The sequence below is a fragment of the Patagioenas fasciata genome, chromosome 19, assembly GCF_037038585.1.
Source record: "Patagioenas fasciata isolate bPatFas1 chromosome 19, bPatFas1.hap1, whole genome shotgun sequence".
NCBI classification, from domain to species: Eukaryota; Metazoa; Chordata; class Aves; order Columbiformes; family Columbidae; genus Patagioenas; species Patagioenas fasciata.
In genome coordinates this window covers 7,408,385-7,431,939 of record NC_092538.1, presented here as the reverse complement: position 1 = coordinate 7,431,939, position 23,555 = coordinate 7,408,385, and the positions used below count along the sequence as shown (strand labels likewise).

Genomic DNA, 23,555 nt, shown 5'->3' with positions numbered 1-23,555 from the left:
AAGCACATCCCCCTCCCCATAAGCACACAACATCTTTCCCGCCAAAACTTGCAGAAACAGCATGTGGCAAACTATAGTGACAGAACATGGCGGTTTAACATTTACACAACTCAGTGAATCGTCAACTACTAACATATTCTTGGTTTTATTAGCAAATTTAGTTTAGTTATGCAATCTATAACAAGATGGAGCTACCTTCTTGCAAGAGTTGGAGAGGAAAGTTAGTAGTTGCATGCTTTCTGTCTAGTGACAGTCTGCGCAGGCAACAGCCGGGAAAACAGCGAACACTGTGAGGCTTAACCTGTATTTTTTTTAATCCAGTAAAGAGCATTCTCTGATTTCAGCTGAATCGATTGAGCAGATTTGCAAACTAGTTGAGCTGTTTCTTTCCCCCCTGGGCATACCAGCAGGAGGCAAATCCCACTGCCACAGCCTAAAATAAGTTTCTGCAAAACAAGCAGTGACTGGAATGATTAATTTAAAAAAGAGGTTGAGCTTTCTCCCTGTTTTTTGGTTTCTTCTTGAAAAACTTCATCTCCTCCAGCCTCTTCTCCTGCACCATTAACCTTGCATCTGCCACAATGTTGGGATTAGGGCAGATCCCAAACAATGCTCCATAGCCAGAGGCAGGGGAGAAGGGGGGATCTTTTGCTCTGGATAGAGTTTCTCGGTGTGTTTATATTTCTCAGAGATAGATTTTCATAAATGGAAAAATAGCATTAATTCAGACAGAGAGACAGGCTGACATGCCTGTTTGCCTGCTGATAGATCTGTGCTGTGCTCTCCCGTTGCTCCTGATCAAAAGCTTTGAAGCTGGGGTGGGGAAAGGATGTCAGACACTCAACTCTGTGCTCATTGTCCTTGGCTGAAAGAGATCCCAGCTGCTTCAAACCCTTTCTCCACTTTGCGAACTCAGAGAGGGTGGGAGGTGTGTTTCTTCTGCTCCTTCCCATGTAGATGAGACCTCACAGATCTCTTGTCAGGCCTGAGCCAGCAGCCCATGACTGGGGTCACGTCAGGAGGAGGAGCTGGTGGCAGGGGAGCGTTTGTGCCACGTGGCCGTTTGTGGCGGGCAGACGTGGGTCTGAGCACCGGGAACCGGGCTCACTGTGGTGGGCCTCCCACTGCCCTTTGAGCGAAGCCTCCATTTCTCCCTGCTTCTCACCTTTTATCTGCACATCCCTCTCAGGAGGAGGCCTGTCTTTGGGCAGGCCCTCCGTTTGCACCCGTGTGGGTGGGCAGACACAGCTCTGATGCAGATGCTCTCTCTCTGCCTCCACCTTTCACACCTGAAGGGAAATGTTTGGCCCTTCCGAGCAGCCCAACCCCGCCACACGGCAGCGGGGAGCAGACGGGGCTGGTCGGGGCCTTTGTGGCTAAGCAGAGCCTCCCGCCATGGGGGAAGCTGTGCTGGTGGAGGCTGGGCAGTAACCCGGCCTGGGGCAGGCTTCCAGCGACAGCTCACACCTCACCCCATGGATATTTTTCCCTTCTGGAAATGGAAAAAATAATAATAGCAAAAAGAAATTTTTAAAAGGAAGGTAAAACCCCCCCAAACACCTCCCGCCCGTCTCCATGGTAACGGGGGCGCTGCAGAGCCTCGCGTTGCCACGGCAACGGCCCAGGCCTTCCGGCGGCGGCCGGAAGCGGGGCGGTGCGCGGCAGCATGGCGGCGGGGCGGGGGCGCTCGCCGGCCGCTACCGCCCTCATGATGTTGCTCTCGCTCGTTGCCTCCGCGCCGGGGCTGCTGCGGGGAGCGCCCGCCGCCCGCTCCGCCGCCTCGCTGCGGGCCGCCGCCGTGTGGGCGGGGGAAGGTGAGCGGGGGCTGCTGGGGCGGAGCAGCCGCTGCCACCTTGGCCCCTCCGCTTTCCAGGCCCTTTCCCCTCCTCCTGAATCCCCCACCGCGCCTTTGCTTCCCTCCTCTCTGGGCTTTCGCTGTGTCCTGTGTACCCCTGGGTCTTGCTCAGCCTCCATTTCTGAGCGTTTCCTCAAGCCCCTCACTGAGGCTGCTGCTCTCCCCATGGCCCCATCCCTGGACGTTCTCCGTGACCTGCCCTGTGCCCTTTGCTCCCCCATTCTCTAGGGGCTTTGCCTGGTCTGCACCGAGGCCACCAGGCATCGATCTCAGCCGCTCTTTATCAGGCTGCTCCCTGCGTGGCTCCCATCTCTAGCCTTTGATGCTGGGCAGAGTGGGGGTATGCTGCCAGCAGCTTGGGGGGCTTTCTTTTCTTGGTCCCTTTTGTATCCCCAGAATAATTTTTATCAAACTTTTAATTCCCATGTTCTGGCTCACCCCCATGCAGTAATTTCTTTTAGCAGTCCAGTACTCTGAGCTGATGGGTGAATTCCACAGTCTCCTCACGTTTCCAGAGGCACATTCAAGCTGCACTGAGTTATACACTTAACTGCTGGTTTTCTGGCCATGGGATTGAGACTGATGGGAGGGAGGTGGAGAACTTTCTGTCTCAGTCCTCACTGAGTGGCCAGGAGAACGGCTGACCAGAGGGCCTGATAACTTCCAGCATTTTTTGTGAGAAAAAACAGCGTTCTATCAGCTTAACAAGTGTTAATCTTTTGAGCAAAATTGTAGTTACTCTAAGAGTCATTTTTATGTCTCTTCCTTTCTCCTTTTGAGACTGAAATTTACTACAGATGCTGTTGCTTTTTTCCAGGCAGCTTCCTGGAGCACAGCAAGAGTCAGTTCATATGTCAGCAATACCCCAGATAGCACTTGTTTTAACTCTTTCTTGGTTATTTACACATGGTTTTAGAGGCCTCAAGTTCCTTCTCTTGTACACCAGGACAGAAATGAAAGGTATTTATTAATCCTGTAGGCTCACTTTCCATCAGGCATATCACTGTAGTGATTTAAAACATTCATTGCAGCCTCTGCCTTTGTAACATGCTGGTGTGCTCAGTTCACAGGTTAATTACCTACATCTTTGTCTATGAAGACCTGATATCCTTGACCTGTGGTGCCATTATCATTTGGTATTTTGCCGGAAGCTTTGAGAAGAACGTTGGCACCGTGAAGAACTGTGTCCTCACTGTTGCGTTTGCTGTCCTCTCTGCCATCCTGTACCTCTTACTGGAGACCGTTGTCTCAAGGGTGTCAGAGGTGGAAGATGCCAAAGGATTCATGCCAGTAGCTTTTGCTACGCTGGGTGTGTCCACCACCCGCTCACGGATGAAGAGGACTCTGTTTTTTGGGGTTAGGGTTCCAGTGGTGCTGGTGCCGTGGTTTATGCTCTGCATAGCGTGGTTCATCCCCCACTCTTCTCTCTTGAGTAACCTGTGTGGGCTCCTAGCTGGGGAAGCCTGTATCCTTTCCAAGTGCAAAGCCCTGAACCAGAGAGGGGTCGCTTGTTCATGAGGGGGAGGAGGACATGATGCCTTTCTGGGTGCTGAGATGTAGCAAGTGATAGGACAAGAGGAAATGGCCTCAGGTTGTACCAGGGGAGATTCAGATTGGATGTTGGGAACAATTTCTTCCCAGAAAGGGTGGTCGGGCATTGGAACAGGCTGCCCAGGGCGGTGAGGGAGTCACCATCCCTGGAGGGGTTGAATGGACGTGGAGATGAGGTTCTCAGGGACATGGGTTAGTGCCAGCATTGAGTTAACAGTTGGACTTGATTTACTTGAGGGTCTTTTCCAACCAAAATGATTCTATGATGCACTGGCCTTACGGTGTGTCCTGGACTTTTGCTTTACTGTGGCTGTTTTAGAAACGAGTGTTTTGTCTGCAATCCTCCTTAACGCGCTGCTGACTTCAGATGGTCTTGGCTACTGTTTCTGCTTGGATTTTCCGGAGTCAGTGGGCTCTAAGCTGGACCGGGTGTTCCCTTTCAGCCTGCTAAAGAGGATACCAGGGCTGAAGTATATCCCAGGGTCCTTGGCAGAGAGAAGAGCCTTTGAAAACAACAAGTGAGTACAGGAGTTCCTGTGAAAGATTTTATGATACAGGGGAATTTGGAGACATAAGTGGAGGCATTAATCATCTTTAAAAGATGTGTTCTACTTGTCGTGTTCATATATTGGTTGTTAAGAGGAACATACTGACCTGTTCTTGTGACATTACTGTAACTAATCACACATCAACTCTACCAGGTCTTTCAGTGAAAGCTAAATTGAGGTGAAAACCTCTCATTTGCTGCAAGGACAGTGTGTACACATGCAAAGGTATCACAGCTGGGCTGACATGAGAGTTAAATTGTGCAGTTCTGCCCTGACATCAGGAGTTACAGCATTTGTTCCCAGCCTTATGGCTCCTTGGGGTGTGATCTTTATCTTTCTTTGCCACACCTCGCCTCCCAGGAACTCTGTGAAGTGAGTCATGTCCAAATCTGTGTATTAGCAGAGCATTATAAATTAAAGATGTCACTTACAAAGTTCAGCATGGACCTTTCAATGCATGTTTTCACTGTCAAGGCAAGATTGCTTTACCGAAAAGAAACCTTGGGCCTGTGGCTGACGTTCAGGAACGGTTTTAAACTTGTGTATAGCACAAGCCAGGAGAACTCCCTTGTATTCTAAAAAGGTTGGAAATGTAGGTCATTTTTTCCCCTGTTCTAAGATGTTATTTCAGTTTCACAGGGGAGGGATGGTTTTCTATTTAGGGTTACATTCTATGTATTGTTTAAGCCATCAGCTCACCGTAAAGCATCCTTTGAAGTGGAAACATTCCCACGTGTTTGCATCTGCCCTCATCCTGGGGGAAACCATAAAAGAAACCATTGCCTGTGGCAGGAGTGAACCCCGGATCCCTCGGGGCACTCAGACCTTGCAGGGGGAGCCAGACACATCCAGCAGCATTTGTTTTTACTGTCTTCCTCTGTGCAAGTGCTGATTTTGGGCGGAGGGACTGTCCTGCTGAGCCTGAGTCTGCATCAGTCTGATGCTTCTGCTAATAACTGTTGTGTGCAGCGTCTCGGCTCTGTCTAAACTGGCGTTCTTTAGGTGAGATGACATAAATAGACTGTTCTGGCTCAAAGGTATTTACATAAACATTTGACTATCAAGCAGGGCGTGGGAAGGTGTTTCTAGGATGTCTCAGTTTCTGCAGCTAAATTTGCATGTGTCTGTGTCTTAGGCACAAGTTCTATATGTGCTTCTGGGGCTTAACTTTTAGTGGTTTTATTCTTATTCCCAAGTAAGAGCTCTTGATGTGTTTTGTTTGGTTTTTGGTTTTTTTTATTTTGTTTTGTTTTTCTTCATTGGTGTATTTTTGTGTGTGTGGTTTTGTGTGCGTGGTTTTTGTTCTGTTTTGTTTTCTTGTTTTGTTTTTTTTTTTTTTGTTAACTATCATAAGACTTAAGGCACTAACTCGCCACCAGGCAGGAGCCATTGCTAGGAGGTCCAGGCTTCAATAGCATGTTTGTGTCCACAAACAAACAAAAACTAATAATAATAATAAAACCAAACTCACACCCCAAATAAAAAAATAATCCTGAAAAACCCTTATTCTTGCTGAGAATCCAGTCATATTCTTCATGAATATTGTCCCGATTCTCAGCAGTACTCCCAAAGTCCCAGAGGCTTTGGCTCCTGGACAGATTGCCTCTCTCTCTCGATGCGTTTTGGCAGGATGAGTCATACCTTCTGTTGGCAAAGGCTGTTTCTAGACCTTGCTCACAAATTATTAATTTTTTTGGTAACTCTCTCCCCCTTCCTTTTTTGCTCTGTACCCTGGGCTCTTACTCGCAGCAAAAGCCTTTATGGCTTCTTGATAAATAACACTTGGCAGCGGTGACTTCTCCTGATTAATAACTTAGCAGATGTGTTCGCTCAGTGGGAGGCAGGAAGGATGCGCATGGAAATCTTAAAGCTTGTGTATTCCCTGCACAAAGAGACTCAGGGCCAAGAACCGCTCAGTGGGTGTGGAATTGCTGTGGGCTGGGAGTGGGAAGATCTGCCCTGGGAGGCCAGTAAACCTGTTTTTACTCAAGTGCTGCCTCTCTTGCGGTGAATCTCTCTGATGGATTGCAGTGACCTTTCGGAGCGCTGGTCAGGAGGAAATCCACCTCCAGGGCACTTCCAGCGCTAATTAGGCGATGCCAGCTCTGAACACAGTGTAACCTTCTGTTTTCTTTCTGCTCAGGATTAACCCCGCACCAGGCGCTTATCCCACCCAAAGCTACTCCTACTCCTCACCTTTGGCTCTTCCCGCTGTCCAGATGCAGCAGCTCAGTGCACAGAGTCAAGGGCTCCATCCCAGCTGTGCTCTGGGACACCAGGGATCTCATCAGGGCCGTGCTGCAGGACACAACCTCTTTTCTTCCTCCTACGAAGCCAGAGGTGCCTTCGGAGAACATTTCGTGCAGGTTCACACGGGAGCATCGCCTGGACAGTGCTGCCAGCCGGGCAAGTTCTCTCCCCCACAGCACGTGTGCGCGACTGATCCGCAGACACCCACAGGCATGGGCCCCCCAGCTGGGATGCAGCCAGCAGCAGGGTATCCTGCAGCCACAGTGGCTCCTGTTTCAGTGGAATTTTCAAGAGTCCAGATGTACTGATCCTCCAGACAGCAGCAGGACTCTTGTACTGCAGCAGGAACATTGTGTGATGCTCATGCAGTGGCATGTTGCTGATGTCTTTGCTGTATCTGGAATGGATTGGGAGCTCCAATGTTGGCCATTCCCCTGCTCCCTAGTGCAGGTTGCTTTAATTATATTTCCTTTATTATTTTTTTTCTACTTTTTGAGGCTGTTGGGGGATGGGAACTTTATCACCTCTGTGCACTTCTCATCCTCTTGGGATGTCTTTTCACTGCTCTGTTTAGCAGCTGCCTTCTCCTGCACTGCCACTAGAATTTCAGTGCATCAGCTCCCTGACTCAAGCTAGGAACTGAATTGTCAAAGCACTGGACTAATCTGGGGTTTAACTAGGCTGCAGCAAGAAGGATACGTCTCATCTACGCTGAGGCTCTGAGCCTCCTATCTTGTTTACAGGTATGATGTAGCTATGACCCAAAAGAGGTTGAAATCTTGGAAACCTTAGTTTATAACTTAATATTTGAGTGGAGGAGGACAGATATCTGCTTTGCTACTGACTTCTCCACTAAGAGTGTGCCTTGAAGGGAGCTTGTTAAACCGGGGCTGGGGCAAGATGACAGAGTACAGAACACCCTTTTCTGCCCTCAACACAGCTCTTAAGTGCTCTTCTTAGCTGCAGTCTGTGCATATGTCACCATGTTTCCTTCGTTTTCTGATAGCCCTACACTAACTCAGCCTGTGTTGTCAGCACTTGTCGATAAGACAACCTCAGCTGCATGCAAAATAGTGAAAGATTCTTCAATAAGAGATTTTGACCATTTGTGGACCAAATCTATATAAATCCAAGGAGCTGGGAGAGACCTTAACAATGGGTTAGAAGAATTAACTAGAATTTAGCAATGCCATTGGGGGTGTTCCCACTGCTCAGCTTTAGATATCTCACCCACCAATATTGGCACAATCTGTCTCTGTTTCCTTCAGAGCTGCTGAGGAGGTGTGTGGGAGAGGGGAGTTTTCAGCCAGGGATTCAGGGCAGGACGCAGTGTTTGGTGCCTGTGGTAGTAACAGAGGAGTTTGGTCGAGTTGGTGGGATTTGAACTTTTATTTCCAGCTCTGTAGCTGCTTTACCGTGCCATAACCAGGAGGAACCTGCTATCTTTGTGTCTATAAAGCAGCCAGGATCTCAACTATTGACGTTGACTCTTTGCTTAGAGTTTTGTTGTGCTTTCTCCCCAAAAAAAGCGCTACATGAAGCACAAAGTGCCATTACTGCTTTTGGAGATAGTCTTGCAGTGCCTAACCTGAAACTGCGATCGCTTCGGGGCTTTTCTGTGCTGTCACAGGCAGTGTTGGCAGCTGCGTGCTCCAAAGCACGTATGTGGCTCTTTTTTCCCCGTCTTCAGTGTCTGAAGAAGCCCCGTGTTGCCATACAGCCGCTTGCTTCTCCAGCAGCCCTTCTGGGTGACAGCCACAGATACATGTGGCCTCCCAGGGACTTGCTTTGCAGGAAGAGCAAAGGGAATGCTGAGGACTTAGACCTCGATTCACCTTGGTAAGAAGCTCTGCTCACAAAGGTAGGCATCCCAGGCAGCGCCTTTCTGCAGGAGGATGCAGTAATTTGGGAACCAGCCCACAGCTGGTGGGACGTCTGGAGTTGGTGGCCTCTTTGATCTTGTCCCCGATCATTTCACTCCTGTGCGGGATCGCAAATGGACTTGGCTTCATGGTCCCATCTTTCCTGATGTGCTACACAGCAATTGCATTGTTATGTGTTTAGTGCAGAGCGAGAACAGGATGAGATGCTTCTTTGGAACTTAAAAGCATGTTTTTAATACCAGGAAAGAAATGCTGGAGATAACATTGCAGTGTTGATGCTCCACTCTCATTAGTGCCTTGATTTTCTTCCTTGTATGATCTTTGTCTGTAAACCCAGGAATTTTATCACTATTTTTTCACCCGAAAACATGCAGAAGGGTGATGAGAACCGATAGCAATCACGATGTTTTATACCTGTATACCAGGCACCTACCTGTCACTTCCAGTGTGTTGTACCCGTGTTCAGTGGCCTTCAGATGGACGTTTGTAAAGACTTTGTCTGTTTCTAGTGAAGTCTCTTCCCTGCCTTTCCTGAGGGCAGCCGTTTCACAGTGAAACACTGTTGTATACATCAGCCATGGACCTTCTGCTTCTGCAGCAGTGGAATCCAACCAAGTCCCAGTTCCCCAGGGCTGGTAGCAAACCCAGAACTCCTCACCCAGGAAAGGGAAATTGCTGGGAGAGAAGGGGATGGGATGAGGCAGTTGCAAACATGTCTGAGGCTGAAAAGAGGAATTAAATTAGTAAGAGAAACGTAAAAATCATCAGCTCGCTGGGCTTTGCTATTTACCTAACTAAGCTCACAGCAAGGTTACTGATGGCGTGTTGCAATACCAGGTTCTTTCCTTGGAGGGGAGACAGAGAATTAAAAGTTCCTAAAGCAGTGGGGGTGGGGGGAAGAAAAAATAAATAAACCCCGGTTCAGCCTGGGATGGCTGCCTCTGCGGAAAGTGCTGTCTCTGAGGGTTTGTTATTTTGTGCCTCTGGTGCGTTGCCAGTAAAGCTGCCAGTTCTTTGAAGGTCAGTATTGCATCTGCCCCAGAGGCAGAGAAAGGGGCCCAGAAATCCCCTTGGGTTGTCCCCGTGTCCTTGGGGGATCACTGCAGAGTAACAAGAATCTGGGGATGAGCCCTGGGAGCTGAGCTGGCTGTTACCCTGTGTGGTGGTCCTGCTGTGGGAAGGGTGCTCTGGAGACACCAGCTCTGTCCCCTTGGCTCTTCTGCCCCCACCACAGTGTGAGAGAAAAGCAATTTAGGCACATGAGGAAAGCAGAAATGACTTGGACCTACATCCCTGCCCCGTCTGGGAGCGTGGGGCTCCTGAAGCATGGGGGGATCTGGCAGGAGGCACTGATATCAAAAGAAAAATGGATCTGTCCCCAATCCAGGCAGCCAAAGGGCCTGATGACCCCAAACCACAGACTACCACTGCCCTGCTGTCCCCTTGGGCCGGTGCAGGCACATCTCGGACACTCTGATCTTTCACCTGCAGCCATTCACGTCACAAGGGACAGTCACAGAGCAGAGTTCTCTGCGGGGAGCTGATGGGGGTTACTGCAGTTCCCATGCAACGGGATGTCCCTGCAGCCCTGGGCATCACTGCCCCAGAGCCTGTGCTTTTTGGGTCAGTGTCCCCTCCTCACACCCCTGCTGGCCCCAGCTCGGCCAGCACAGACTTTGTACCTTCGTCGAGGTTTTATTGACTCTGTAGTGAGTGTCAACACAACTATAGCGGCAGGACCATCACTTTGGATGTGACAGCACCTGTGTGGCCACTGGAGGGGAACCAGCCGTGGGGTGACTCTGCACATGGTGCTGGGGCCCACGACCTGGCCGTGGGTGGGGTGCGGGTGTTCTGGTTTTGGCCAGGCTGGGCTTGGCAGAGTCGTGACCCAGCTGCACAAAAAAAGGAGAAAGAAAGGTGCTGGTCCATCCGTGGCCACAAGAGCTGGAATCTGAGGGTTCAAGTTGCCAAACCTCCTGCTGGGGATGTTTCCAAAGCTGCTTGTGAAACTGCACAGTGGCGGCAGCACGAGCGTTAAAAGCCGCCCCAAAACACCCAAATCATCTCGTTTGTGGTTAAATCAGGCACATCTGCTTGCTCTGGCTCAGAGCTGGCCAGGTGGAGCACCCCTCGTTTCCCAGGGGCGGGTGGGGGTGACCGGCCGCAGGGCGCTGGCTGCTCCCCGGGTCCCCATGGTCCTGAGACCGATCCCCGACACCACCTTGACCTTTGACCCCTGCCCGCAACCCCGACCCCACAGTGCTTCCTGTCTCTTTAAGACGCCTCTACGCATGGCGCGGCAGAGCCGTACCAACCGTGCCGCCGCAGAGGGGGAATCTCCTCCCGCAGGCGCCCTCGCATCCTATTGGCGGGCGGCAGGGGAGGAGCTTTTCCCCCCTTACGCCCGTGCCTGAGTGGTGCGATCCGCCTTACGTGCCGGCCGCGCCGGGGCTGCGGGGTCGCCAGTGTCGGACGGGCCGGGGCGGTGGGTGAACTGGGGGCTGGCATTCGGGGCTGGGACGCGGGACTCTGGGGTCGGGGGGCCGAGGCCCTGGGTCGGTCCCCTGTGGCTGAGGGGGGAACCAGGCTCCCGGGTCCCCTGAGGGAGAGGGGAGGGCCGGCAGCTCCTCATGGGGGGGGGGGGGGGCTGGGATGAGCGGGCCCCCTGTTATATGGGGGGACTGGTGCGTCTGGCGCCCTGTTACTGGTAGGACTGGAGTGACCAGAGTCCCTTGTGCGGGGGACTGGCTTGAGCGGTTCACCTGTTATTTGTCGGGGAGGTGGATGTGGCTGGATGCCCTGTTTTTTGGGGGAGACTGTGGTGACGAGAGTCCCTGTTATTGGGGAGTCTGGTATGACTGGGCCCCCTGTTTTTTGGGAGGGACTGGGGTGGCCAGAACCCCTGTTACTGGGATTCTGGTGCGACTGGGTCCCTTGTATTGGGGGACTGGCATGAGGGGGGCCCCCTGTTATTTGGGTATGTGGGGGGTTCCCCCTATCAAGCTGGGGACTGAGGGGGGTGCAAGGCCTGGCTGTCCCCCCGACACTGGCCCCTGCTGAACCCCACAGCAGGGCCTGGCAGCCCGGGAGGTGGGGCTGGAGGTGCTGTCTGCCCCGCTTGGCTTCCAGAACACTGCAGAGTTGCTTGTGCTTACCCCATCGCTGGTTGCTGCTGGTTAAAAACCTTCAATTAACTTCTTTTCCGGGCATTTCTCTGCAGAAAGTTATTCCTGGAGTCATCACTGGCACCTTTGCTGTGCACTGGGCTGGTTTGCTGTAATTCCACCGATTTCTTTTTATAAACTTCAGTGGTGTTGGAAGACTGTTTGCCCCGTCTTTTCATAATGGAATTTCTTTGGAGAGCCAAGTTATTCCCTTGGGGAATGTGCTTGTGGAAATAGTAAAGCTGCAGGGGGTGAAGACACCTGGATCATAGTGTTAGGAGTTAGTCATCAAGGTGGAATTGGTTCTTAGGAAGTTGTTTTACTTGCAGGACTAAGTGCAGCTGGTGCAGCTCGGAGCGTGCTTTGATCTGCCAGTGTTTAGACCATGGGTCAGTTGGCTCAGCTTTTAGAATGTGAAGAGAAACAGTAATGTCTGGTGGAATGCATATAGAGAAGAGGGGTCACTGAGGTTTTCTGCCTAATCTGAATGGATTTGGAAAACTGAAATAGGTTTGTATTTTTACAACTCTTTTTTAAGAAGCAGGAACATGCATCCACTTGAGAAGCTGGAAAAGCACAAGGAAGGATCAGGTCTCTGTTTCTAAATTCTGAAAGTGAAACAGTGTTGGTCCTTCCTTCCGTAGAGCTTTATGCTTTGTGTGGACTGTAGCGAGGAGCTGCAGGATTTAATTACGTTTTTGTTGTTAGGCTGCAGAGTTGTGCTTAGTAGGGTGCACTGATGCACTAATTCCTTTGGCTAGATAGAAGGAACTGTGCTTTCTTTCAGTATTTCTGTAGTTCCTTGAGAAATCCTGTTGAGCTGTGTGCACTTGCAAAGCAAACTTGCAGATTAATCTGCTGCGCATGAGGAAATTGCTGTTTTGTCAGGGAAGGGGTGGTGAGCCAGACCCTTCCTGGAGAACCTGGTGTTTTCTCAGTACAGCTCTTGGTTTTCCTTCAGATGCATCTTGTGGTGGTTGATTGCTCTGAAACAGGGTGTGCAGAGTGTCTGGATTCAGAGTCCTCTGTTGCATGTGGACCTGATGGTGCGTGAGAACTATATTTGCAAAACAATTTTCTAAAAAATCAGGGAGGATACTGGTGCTGCAGGAAAAAGCAAACAAACAAACCCAAACAAACCTGACACAATTGAGCCCTTTCTTCTAATCTTCTAGTGTAAAAGCCTTGGACAGTAAGGTGGAGAGTGTGCAGGAAGGAGGAGGTGGTGTCACACAGCTGTCTTAACCCTTTGCTAATTAATCCTGCTCTAATTGCGACAGACTAAAACCTCTTGCTTGGTCATTCTTTGCAGTTGTCTCCTGTTCAGCCAATAATCTCGGGGGCGGTGCTTTCTGGGTCACCAGGGTTGAGAAAGTCAGTGCATTCTGCAACTTTTATTTCTTTTTCTTCCAAAGCAGCTGGAGGAGCTTGACGGGGCCATACGACCAAAACCCCTTGTCCTGAGGGAGGCTTCCTCACTGCTCACCACCCTTCGTGCTGGAGCTCACGGGCCTCATCAGCGCCTGCTTGCAGAGCCGTAGGTGCAAGGTAACCTCTTCCTTTTGGGTGTCGGCGGATGTGCAGCATGTGTGGGCGCAGTTGGATTTGGAGAGGGCGGCTGGCAGCAAGATCTGACAGGCTGGGAGCTGGGAGTGCCAGTTTCTTTACCAGGTTCACCCACAGCAATAGCAGCACGTGGAACTGTGTCCGCACTGAAATCTCATCTGATCTTTACTCTCACCTGTGGCTGTTGCGGTGCAGTCAAGGTAATGTGTTTACTCAGCCCTGAAAGGCAAGGGAAAAGGCTTCCCTGCTCAGGTCTGTGCTCCTGCCATGTCTTCCTTGTCCCTTTCCTCTGGTACAAAGGAAAACCCACCTGGCAGTTACCTTTGCTGATACTGAACTTTGTTCTGTTTCCTGACGTTGGCTCTCCTGCTTCTAAAAGTGTAATTCGCCGAACTTGCATAAGTTGCTTTCCCAATGCAATCATTTGATCCGAGCGGTGAGATTACTTTATAGGCGCTATTGTCGAGAGTGAGTCACAATCCCTGCAGTGACAGGTGCACCTCTGCCAAGATTGTTTTTTTTATAGAGTTTGTAGTTTCATATATTAGAGCAAATAATTACAGGTTGCTTTTAGTCTCTTGCTGCTTCTCCCAAGTAAACATCAGTCAATGGTGCCCTACTGATTGCTCACAGAATCCGGAAAGAGCAGAAGAGGAGTACCTGATGACATCTCTAGGGCCACAAGTCCAAAGAGTGACTGAGTTTGACCTATGGTGGCAGGTTATTATAGTATTCTTACTTAATTATTAGCTACCTCTGGGCCTCTGGTTATTCCTTTGTGAGGAATAACGAATTATTGACTGATTTTCCTTTCTGTTCTCACTGTATGGAGTAGGAGATGGGGAGGTTCGGGGTTAAAGATGGGGTTGAATTTTTGTCTTTGGAAAATCTGGCTCTGGCAACGCATGCACAAATCTGCGGGGAGGGTTTAGTAACCAGCTTAGGGAGTTGGTGAGTCGGTCTTTGCGGCGCTGGATCTTGCTGCATGGGTGCTTGTGAAATGCATCTCTTGACTTGCTTTCGTGGGTCATTACTGGCATCTCTGGGTTTTAGTGAACTCCAGGCTTTGGAGGAGCAAGCTGATAAAATGCCTGCGAGGATTGTGCAAGCCCTGGTTGTGTAACAGGGCTGTGTGCGTAACCGCTGGAGGTAAGAGGAGCAGCTTGTGTTTACAAGGGGAAGGAAGAATCCTGGGTCAAGTATCTTCTGTTTATGTTGACTGTACTGGGATGGGAGTGGGGAGTTGGAGAGCTGCAGTTTGTGCAACTCAGGATCAGCCTTTCAGCTTCTGACCCCAATTATCCCCTGCCTACCTTGTCTGTTGTCCTGTGGCCTCCTGTCCCTTTTTGGCACGGGGATATCCGCTTTGGGCACAGGATTCATATTCTGGGGTCTACTGGTGCATGCAGTTGTATGTGGTTGCAGGGGGCTGGGCTGGGTGGTTTGTATTTCACGAGTGCTCAAATAAAGTAAAATGCAGCTCAGGTTGCCGTACCCAGAGCAGTAGCGTGGTCGCAGGGCGACTGCACGCGCTTCGCATAGTCAGATGTGAAGCCTGGCTCTGGGACCAGAAGGGCAGCTCTCTTGTTGAGTTACCATGTGATGTAAGGGTCAGTAATACCTCCTTGCCTTACAGGAATGTAGGAGATGAACATGTAATGTCTGAAAAGCTCTTGCATCCTCAGAGGAAAGCTACCTGAGAAATACAAAATGTCCCAGTTCCATACAAACAGTGCTTGGTTTTCTTTAAATAAATAAGTCCCCAAAACATACTGTTCCAATTGGTGCTTTTTACACTTTTTAAAACCTTTGCAGGATCTGTTCAACCATGTGCCTCTGTTGCTCTTCCAGTTGTTATTTTTAAAGGAAGACTCTCCAGTGAGAGCAGCATTAGTGGGCTTTGCTCTGCAAATCTTACCACTGGAAGAGGTCAAAGTCTGTGACTACCAGCCCCATCTGTAGTGACTGCAGGCAAAACCACAGCTTGTCACACCAGCCTTCAAGAAGTGGAGGCAGTGGGTACGGAGATGTCCAGAGTTTGGAGGAGGATGGTTTTCACTGAATTTCCACCTGTGCCGGCATTGGATACAACACTTGCAGAAGAGGCTGCTGGAAAAGTACCATATTTCCCCCCTTCATCTTAGAAAGCAAACATGCAAACCAAACATCTTCAACAGGACCTGAACCATGCCAAGCACATGCCTGAATGGGCTGCCCCTGAGATTTTGCAGCACAACCCTCTGAGCAATTGGTTTGTCTGAGTAGTGCCCACAATAGCTGGCAGAAGGATGGTCTGAAACTCCTGTAGACTGGTCCCAACTCCTGAATATTGGTGGTGTTGAGATCCCTGTTGCACTTTCAAATGATGCCTGAAGCACGGCAAACTGATTTTGTCCCTCCCTGTGAAGGAAGGCTGGGGAGCAGTATTAGATAACAGGTGGTTCACTTTACCTGCTATTCTCAGGTTTCGTTTATCCCATAATCCTGAAAACTTGTTTTTCTCTGCTGGCTCATGTTAATCAGCATGACAAAAGGTGTTCAGGTGCCTGAGCTGGTGAGATGCCCCACATCCTTGTTTAAAGGTTGAGATAAGGGCTTTTATCTGATGAAGGGAGGTGTATAAATTCAGTAATTCTGGGTTGCTTACTTTTATGGCAGGTTGGCAAGCTTGAATTCATTTTTGTGTTGGATAATGCTTTAAGTCCTTTGGTTCAGTGTCCTGGGCTTACTGCATAGCCCCACTTTGATAAACACATAGGGTAGAGTTGCTTTCTGCCTCAGTAAAACCTTTCCTGTTGTTCTTCTCTTCCTTGCTTTTACAGCTGTTCTGCTGTCCTTGAATGAGACCTATTGGCCAGAAAAAAATATGCAAGTGTGACAGCGAAAGCTCAAACATGCAATATTTCAAGCCCCAGACTGACCAATGCTGCTCTGCATCTGTCTCATGCCTGAAATAGAAGTTCTGCTGCCATCTGAGCTGATGTGTCAAGGTCTGGTTAGAAGAGACCTTGCACAGTGAGAGTAACTTGCTGTTTTTCACCTAAAAAACTCTGCTTTTGAGTTGAGTGTGTGTTTCTTACCCCTCATCTGTTTAGATGGGAGTTTGAGTTGCTCGATGTGTGGTTCTCTGCTTAATGAGAAGTTGGGGGATGTACTGGGATTTTTTTTTTTTTTGAATATACAGAAAGAAAGTGATACAGAAGTGCTCAGTGTAGTGAAAGCCAAACCCAAAGCAGGGAGCCTGTGTGGACTGGACCAAGCACAGACCCTTGTGTGACCAGACTAAAGGTCTCTTATTGAGGGGAAGTGTGATCCCAGCACTGCAGAGCTATGGAGAAGTGGCTAATCCAAGGGCTGGTGAAGGCAATGTTAAATAACCTGGGTCTGAGCAGCAGCTTCAATGGTCTGCTTTTGTTTTGGAAAGGTCCTTTTTTCTTTTGTTTCTTGCCAGGTCTCTTTTCACTAAAAAAGAATGGAATAAGAGCTAATTTGAGACTTGCTGAGGCCAGTAACTGGCACAGGCTGATGTAAACAGTTTCTTATTCTAATCAGTTGTGTTCATACCCAGAGAGCAATAAGAGGAGATTTGGTTTTGCCACAAGGGTCTCCTGGCCTCATGCCACCCACTAACACGCAGGAAAAGTCCTAACTGTGGTGGAATTCAGAAGAGATGGGGCACAGGCCGTGGGCAGAGGTGCCGTCCCCACTGCAGCCCTGCTCACTTGCTGCTGACCTTCCTTGTGTTTGTGGGGCTTGTCTTCCTCTCGCTGATCTTGTGTCTTTAGTGGGTGAAAGAAGAAAACGCTTTGCCGGTCACAAGACCACATTCCTGTTTGTGAGCAAGTCTCTTCCTTCTCCTCCAGGGCTGTACAGAGCGTCGGGGACTCGCTGCAGCTTCCTTTCGGTGCTGCCGTTGGCGTGAGCTCCCGACAAGCTTTCAGGTGCTGTGGGAACAGGGACATGCTAGAGGGCTGCTGAGTGGTTTTCTTTTATTCCTCCCAGGTCTTTTAATTGTTTGTGTTTTTTTTTTTTAAGTTAAATTCTATTTACAATCTTCCATTGTTTCTAAAGCCTGGGCTGCAGGTCAGTGCTGTACAAAGAGGAGGAGCTTCCATTTGCTTTGACTGCTCATTTCCACGCTGTGTCTCCCCTCAGTCCTGAGGCCGTCTTTTGAAGCTGTGCCATGATGCTAGTGAAAATAACTGATCTCTGGTTTAAAATTGTGTGGTGTTTGTGTGTGTTGTGGGGTTTTGTTTGTTTGTTTTTAGGGCTTCTTGAGGCTGGTCATGTCCCTGATCTGTGGTGTGCCATGGTCAGCATGAGAGAAAGGGGGATCCCTGAGTCAGACCAGGGATGTGGTGGGGAGGGGGATCTGGTCACCTGGGAAGGCCAGGTTGATCCTTCTCCATCAGAACAGAAGCTCTTGCAGACCTCATGATAATGCTGATATCCCTGACTGCTCAGCAACCGTGATAGCTGTTGCCACTTTGTTCGCTAACGCAATGCACCTGTTGAGTCAGTGACATGCGGGTCCCTGTCATGTGGCTGCTGGAGCAACAGGAGCTCTCTGCCAGATCACATCTGCAAGCACTGCCCCTTTGTGCCCTCTCCTGGCGTGGCTGTGGGGCTTTTACTGGGAGTCTAAGCTGGAGAAAGCCAGGCTGAAAGAACCAGTGGCTAGAAGTGATGGTGACTTGCATGGATTCCCGTTTGCAAGAAACCAGAAAGCAATCCTTTGGTGAGTGTCCGTGCTGGGGGTGAATGGGGCGGCTGGAATGGAGGAGCTGTGCACCCTGGGGCTCGTGTTGGTGGCGAGGTGTGCGGCCAGCTGGTTCCTGCAGGCATGGCTTGACTTCACACCTGTGTGCCTGCCAGCACCCAGCTCCCTGTGCCCTGCCGAGCTCCCTCTGCGTGGTGCCCGGCACCGGTGCAAGGGTTGGACGGACGGTCGCTCATGGCATTGCATGCACGTTTGTCGCTTGATTCCTCCTTCAACTCAGTTGTCAGATTTTTGCGTGTACGCGTTACAAAATAGAGTTTCTGCCTGCAGCTCTTGTGTTTATCTGCAGCTGTTCACAGGGTGATGCTGCTGCTTGGTGCCTGTTGGGGAAACTCCAGCTGTTCCAGTAAGCTGGGACATGGGGGTGCAGCCCCTGTGCCAGGGCAGGCTGAGCTCATAGGTCACAGCACGATGTGTGTGGGTATGTGGGGAGCCCTCTCTGCTTTACTGGGGGGCTTCTTGGTGCTCCAGGCTGTGATCAGCTGCAGGGCTGATCAGGGGATCGGGTATTGGTGGCATGGGGAGCAGCTTGGGGCTGTGTTGCATCAGCAGTTTTCCCTTCTCCTTTCCCTCACATGAGCAGGACTGATGCTGTGGGTCATGGCGTGCTTGTGACAGCACAGGGCAGAGGAGAGTCAAGCACAGGGCTCGGTCACTCATTTTTTGGAGCAAGAGTCGCAGGCTGCAGTCCTGGGACCACAAGGCCAAATTGTCCTGAAATACTTGAAACTTGTCACAAACATTATATAAATAGAGGGCTACTTCAACTCGAAAGAACTGACTTCTATCCAAATCACCAACTTAGTGTCAGAGGAAAGGCTTTTTGGTCATTAGAAGGTTCTATAGTGTGATTTGCAGAAGCATCCTTGTATTTGGCAGACAGGAAGACCTCCCAGCCACATTTTGTGACCGTGATGCTGTTCCTGCCAGCTGCGGTTGAGGGATTCATGGAGCTTCTGGGGGTATCTGCTGCACCATCTCCTAATGCTACTGTGTACAAGAGAGGACAAGAATAGCGCTCTTTGGGTTACCAACCACTTGGCTTTTAGGACACTCCCCATCCCTTCTTGCTTGTTGTAATACTATTTTTATTTATATTTTAATATTTTTAACCCTGTGATGTGATAGCACCTTCAGTCCACATGTAAATCATGGGGGATTTGAGGGTGGCTGGCACTGATGGTGCATCCAGTCTTTTGCTTCAGAGATGTGCATGAATATTAAGGATATATATATATTTAAAAATATATATATATTATTTTTTTTAATATGAGAAGGAAGTGCAGCTTTTTGGCAGGATGGAGATGTGCAGAGAGGTTCCCTGGTGATGTGAATGATTGTGAGCTGCCGTGTAGTAAGCAAATTCCCAGGTTTAGGAGCTGCATTTGGAGACTGAGAAGCTGTGCTAAAACACAGCATCCCTTGACTGCAGTCTTTCAAAAATGTTGTGACGTTCCTGTGTGATGTGCATGGCTCACATCTCAGCTGAGACTGACTGCTTTACACCAGATACTCTGTGTATAACCACGAATCCAGGAGCTGGAGCCATGATTTGTAAAAAAAAAGAGGAAATGGGAGTCTGCCTTATCTTGATTGAAGGTATAATAAACATTGGAGATACAATAACTGCCCTTGAAACTGGCATCAGGGAACTTTTACTTCTGCATCATAACTTCTTTTTCTCTTTTAAAAAAAACCCTGTCTGATTCTATTGAGGTGCTTCCAGAGACTGCAGGATTTTCATGATAGCTAAATTCTATGTAAGAGTCAGATTTCTTTGCACTGGAAGTTAGAAAAGGACTTGTATTTGAAAATTAATTGCTGTGAACTTCTGGAAAATAATTATGACAGCCAACCAGGTCAGACTGAGATAACTTGAGGAATAATCTTCCTGTGCTAGGTGAAGTGAGTTCAATAAATAGTTCCTGAGTTATGACAACCCTTTAAAAAAAGAAGTGTGAGCTCTGATTCCACATCTTTTGCCTTTCTCTTGCTACATCTAAGCAAACCAGTTCCTAGGGGTGGGGATGATGAAGAGAGAGCAAAAGGAATAATCTGTAGCTAGGCTATAGGACTCGAATAACTAAATGTCGAGGACCAGATGGAGCCCTTCATCAAAACTTAAAGCAGTTCTTGTGTCTTTGGTTCCATCAATAGAGAACTGTTTCCTTCCAGGGTTAGAAGTCAGTATATATATATATAACCTTATGCTGTGGAGACTTGTGAATGAAAAGAGGAGGCGAAACCAAACCCTGGTCCATGCACCAGACCTGTAACCTCCAGAAATGGTTCTGTTCTCTCTGGTTGTGAGGAGTCAGCGGGTGGTCTGGCTGCTGCAGCAGCTGGAGGGTTCCCCTTTGAAGCTCTGGAGAGCTGCAGCGTGCTGAAGGCCAGAAGATAATACAGGAGATAGCACAGCATCCTCCCCCGCGTCTGCCCACGCTGCCTTCCTGGGAGCTTCTCTCCTGCTAAGGCATCGCTGCTGGGGGAACACAAAAAGCAGCACCCTGCGTGGTTCCTGCTTGTCCCTTCTGCTCTGGGAGGCCAGCAGCTCTGCTGCTTTAGGCACGGCAATGAGCCGCTGCTGGAGATGTAGCCCTGGCCTTGCTGATAGGCCCAGGAGCTCTTGTAGCCTCTGTGCTCCACCCTGGGCTGGCGGCTGCTCACCGAACCCGTGTCTAGCTCGAAACTCCCCTCCACGTGCAGCGTGTTACACGGGATGTGCTATGCTCCATGCACGGGGCTTTCCTTGGGCTTGGCAGCTGCCAGGGCTGGATTTGGTGCTCGGAAGGGAAGGGGTGCAGCTCCTACCCCAAACCAGCTTAGCATGGTCTCTGTCAGCTTTTTTTCTTTTATGGCTTCCTCTGAGCAAAGGTTTATTGCTGCCTTTTGTGCATGGGAAAGGACTTGTGAAAGCACTAAACCAGCGACGTTTTTCCCCCCACCGATGTGCTCCTGTGGTGTTAGTTGCTGGACCAGCTCCTCGCTAATATACTGGGACCCAACACGGAGCGGGAGAGGGGCCCTGCTGGGAGCTGTGCTGTTGGCAGCTAAGCTCCGGTTGTGGAGGCTTTAACTTAACAGTTTAGTCTACAGTTGTACAGAAATAACACCCAGCGATGGAAAGCCTGTCTGCAGGGGCGGGAGGACAGGGTGACCTGTCTGATGGAGAGAAATGGGCAATTTGCTTGTCTGCAGTCACATCACTAACATTTTTCTTCTGCCCCTCTGCTTAGTGTTGTCTCTGGGAAGCTTTGCAGTGGTGTTTTAGTGCCTTTCACAGTACAGTCACTTGCCAGATTCTCCACTGAATTAAACTTCTTGTGGGGCTGAGAGGTGATTGGGTTGCAAAAACACCCAGGAGCCCACTGGTGATTGCTGCCAGGTGGCTGTGGACTTTCCCCTGCACCGTGCAGGGCTGGTGGCCCATGGTAGAGAACTTTGTTCCCCAGAGCTGCACTTTTCCTTGGTGGAGTGACAAGGGCTTCTGATTTGCTGAAGACCTTACCTGATCTCCATCATTAGCACTCCCTAAACATCACCTTCCCTTTTCTTCCCAGCTCCTGTACGCATTAGCATAACCTGAAACTTCAGTCAGTTTTATTTCTCAGTGCAGGTATAACTTGGAGTTTGCTGCTTCTCTCACCCCCGCTCCAGGGAAGATGTTTGGGAGCTGTTCTCTGTCAGGCATGGGTTTGCTGAACAGGTCAAGTCTCTGCTCCTGGCTCAGCCATGGCACATGTCCTTTCTCTCTGGTGGCACACCCATGGCTCTGAGTCACTATTCTGTGTGAAAGTTCAAATGTCCATGGTCTCCTGGGTTGGCAGGGTGCCCAAGTACAATAAAAGAGTCACTTTGCCCTTACAAATCAAGTTTTGAATTAATTATCTGTTTGCTTGGACACAGTGCGTCCTCGTGCATTGGGAAGATAATCTTGCGATCTGTACGAGGGTCAGGAGTTCAGAGCAGTGGGAGGCAGGGACGGAGGGAGCTTCAGGTGGTTCCTCAGGTGAATGACAGGGGCCATAGGGCTAAATGGGGACTTTTGTCTGGGTGCTCATTCTTGTGCTATCACAGACTCTGGGTATGGCCATTGGCAAGTCACAAGTTGCTTAAACTCTGCCTTGGCAAGTGGAAAGGGGTAATTCAAGGAGATGGAAGTTAAACTGGGGAACATAGTGGAGGGGACTGGGAAACCGGAGGTCCAAAAAGAGGTGGATAGTACATCCAGTCTGCATGCGGAAGTGGGTTGTAAATCAGAAGTGTTCAGCATTTGTGTTGTGATGACCTAATGTGGGGATGCTCACAGTAGCACCATGCCAGAGTCCTGCTCTCTGGTTTATAAGCACAACAGTAGGTCTGGGGCATCATTTCACCTTGTGGAAAGGAGAGAGAAAGCCCCAGATCTGTGGGGTGACTGGATGAGTGAGATCTTCTCCCACTAACACCACCTGGGCTCCGTGGTATGGGCATTAATAAAGGTTGGCTGTGAGTCCCTGTTGAGTTGTGCTGGGGCGTTAGGAGCCAGGTTGGACTCCCTGGCTGGAATGTGGGGCTGCTGCAATGGTGCTGGCAGAAGAGGAGCAGAAATCACTTTTGGTGGCTCCACATGGATGCAATGGGAAGTGAAAAGCTTGGTGCAGCAGTGAGATACCTTGGGACACAAAAGGATCTCACAGTATTATGGTGCAAAGCCTTTCTCCAGAGAGTTGTTGGGCTGCCTTGTGCTCCTGGGAGCAAACATGTAGTGGAAAAGCATGCACTGAATGTCTCTTAATGCTCTTCTGTGGCACTGTGTGACTGCTGGTGTTCGTTTGTTTTTCCCTCTTACAGTGCCTCTGACCACCATGGGGGACGCCGGCATGGAACTGAACGTCTCCCCTCCCGACAACGCTGTGCAGCAAGACTCTCTCTTCAGCATAACGGACGTGTTTCTCATCTCGCTCATCACTGGGCTTTTTACCTATTGGTTCTTCTTCCGCCAGAAAAAGGAGGAAATCCCAGACCTCCCCAAAATGCAAACAGTGTAAGTAACAACTCTCGGACAGCACGGGGTGAGTGTAGCTTTCTGTCTTGCTTATGGTGGGTCCTTGGAGGCTGTGTGGGAAGTTCATCTGGATTCTGAGAAGTCCCCAGCTAGGGGGATTTAGTCCCAAAGTGTGGGTTTTTTTCCCTTGTGTTTCTTCTGAGCTGGTCGCCTCGCCATGCAGAAATCCCCACAGAAGAGCCAGGCTACAGTTCTGCCTGATCCCACCGTATGGCCCAAATCAGTAATTTGCTTTTTGCAAACGAGGCAAAAAAAGACAAGGCAGAAAAGCCCCTGGCTGTACTTCAAAACTCCTGAGGATTGCTTTGGCTGTTCTCTGTGTTTTCTGATAAAAGCCATATTTACATAAATCTGGAGAAAGGTGGACTTGCTTTTAAGCAGGTTTCCTATCAGAAATCTTATCTACCCTTAGCTGTGAAGAGAAGAAATAGTCTTGGGAAGCTGGGTGGTAGTTCCTGGGCATGAACCGCTTGGCAGCTCTTGTGAAACTTGCTTGGCTTCGATGCCAGGTTACTGCAGCAGCAGGAGGCTGGATTTGGAGAGGGAGAGGTCCTTGTTCCACCCTGTCTTCAGCAAAGGGCTTATGGCCAGGAGTGAGCTGCACTGGTGGAGAGCTGGGTGCATTTAGTTCCTTGTCTCAATCACATACCAAACTTAACATCGGTTTTCTGCTGGGCTTTTTAGCTTGTTCCTTCTTTTTCCTCCTGGAGCATTGGTAAGAGCAGCAGAGAGGTTTGAAACCCCCTGCAGCAGAGATCGTAGGAGTTGCCATTGTGCAAAACCTTTGCCTTCAGTCTCCTAGGATCTGTTCCCTGTGTGGGAGCAGTTTGCCCCAGAGGGGTGGCCAGCCTCAGCCTTCGCCCAGCTCTACACTTTCCAGTATCAGGGCTTTGCAGAACGTAACCACG

The 23,555-nt window shown here is 49.7% G+C and overlaps 2 protein-coding genes across 5 annotated transcripts in view; both read left to right on the top strand.

Annotated features, from left to right (window-relative positions):
• The first annotated feature begins 1,651 nt into the window (after window positions 1-1,651).
• Window positions 1,652-9,037, top strand: RHBDD2 (rhomboid domain containing 2). Of its 3 annotated transcripts, XM_071816980.1 has the most exons (5): window positions 1,667-1,814; window positions 2,673-2,815; window positions 2,919-3,320; window positions 3,774-3,924; window positions 6,098-9,037. In XM_071816980.1, exons 2-5 carry the CDS (start codon window positions 2,707-2,709, stop codon window positions 6,510-6,512), a joined length of 1,077 nt encoding a protein of 358 aa, XP_071673081.1. In that variant the 5' UTR covers window positions 1,667-1,814; window positions 2,673-2,706; the 3' UTR covers window positions 6,513-9,037. The 3 variants fall into 3 exon arrangements, with proteins under 3 accessions (XP_065709215.1, XP_071673081.1, XP_071673080.1); XM_065853143.2 differs by lacking the exon at window positions 2,673-2,815 and having other exon boundaries at window positions 1,652-1,814; XM_071816979.1 differs by lacking the exon at window positions 1,667-1,814 and having other exon boundaries at window positions 1,841-2,815.
• Window positions 9,038-10,492: 1,455 nt separating this feature from the next.
• The window catches only part of POR (cytochrome p450 oxidoreductase), a 28,777-nt gene continuing 15,714 nt past the window's right edge, over window positions 10,493-23,555 (top strand). The window contains exons 1-3 of one of the 2 annotated variants that reach the window (XM_065852925.2): window positions 10,493-10,575; window positions 12,673-12,802; window positions 22,434-22,626. In XM_065852925.2, the coding sequence (XP_065708997.1) occupies window positions 22,448-22,626 (179 nt within the window). In that variant the 5' untranslated portion in view covers window positions 10,493-10,575; window positions 12,673-12,802; window positions 22,434-22,447. Of the gene's footprint in view, window positions 10,576-12,672; window positions 12,803-16,740; window positions 16,762-22,433; window positions 22,627-23,555 lie in introns of those variants that run through there. The other variant, XM_065852928.2, reaches the window with a different exon arrangement.

Coding starts and splice junctions, on each gene's coding strand:
- RHBDD2 (XM_071816979.1), top strand. CDS start 2,653: ATGCTGTTGCTTTTTTCCAGGCAGCTTCCTGGAGCACAGCAAGAGTCA. Junction 2,816..2,918: donor CACCAGGACAGAAATGAAAG/GTATTTATTAAT, acceptor TGGTGTGCTCAG/TTCACAGGTTAATTACCTAC. Junction 3,321..3,773: donor GCTCCTAGCTGGGGAAGCCT/GTATCCTTTCCA, acceptor TGCTGACTTCAG/ATGGTCTTGGCTACTGTTTC.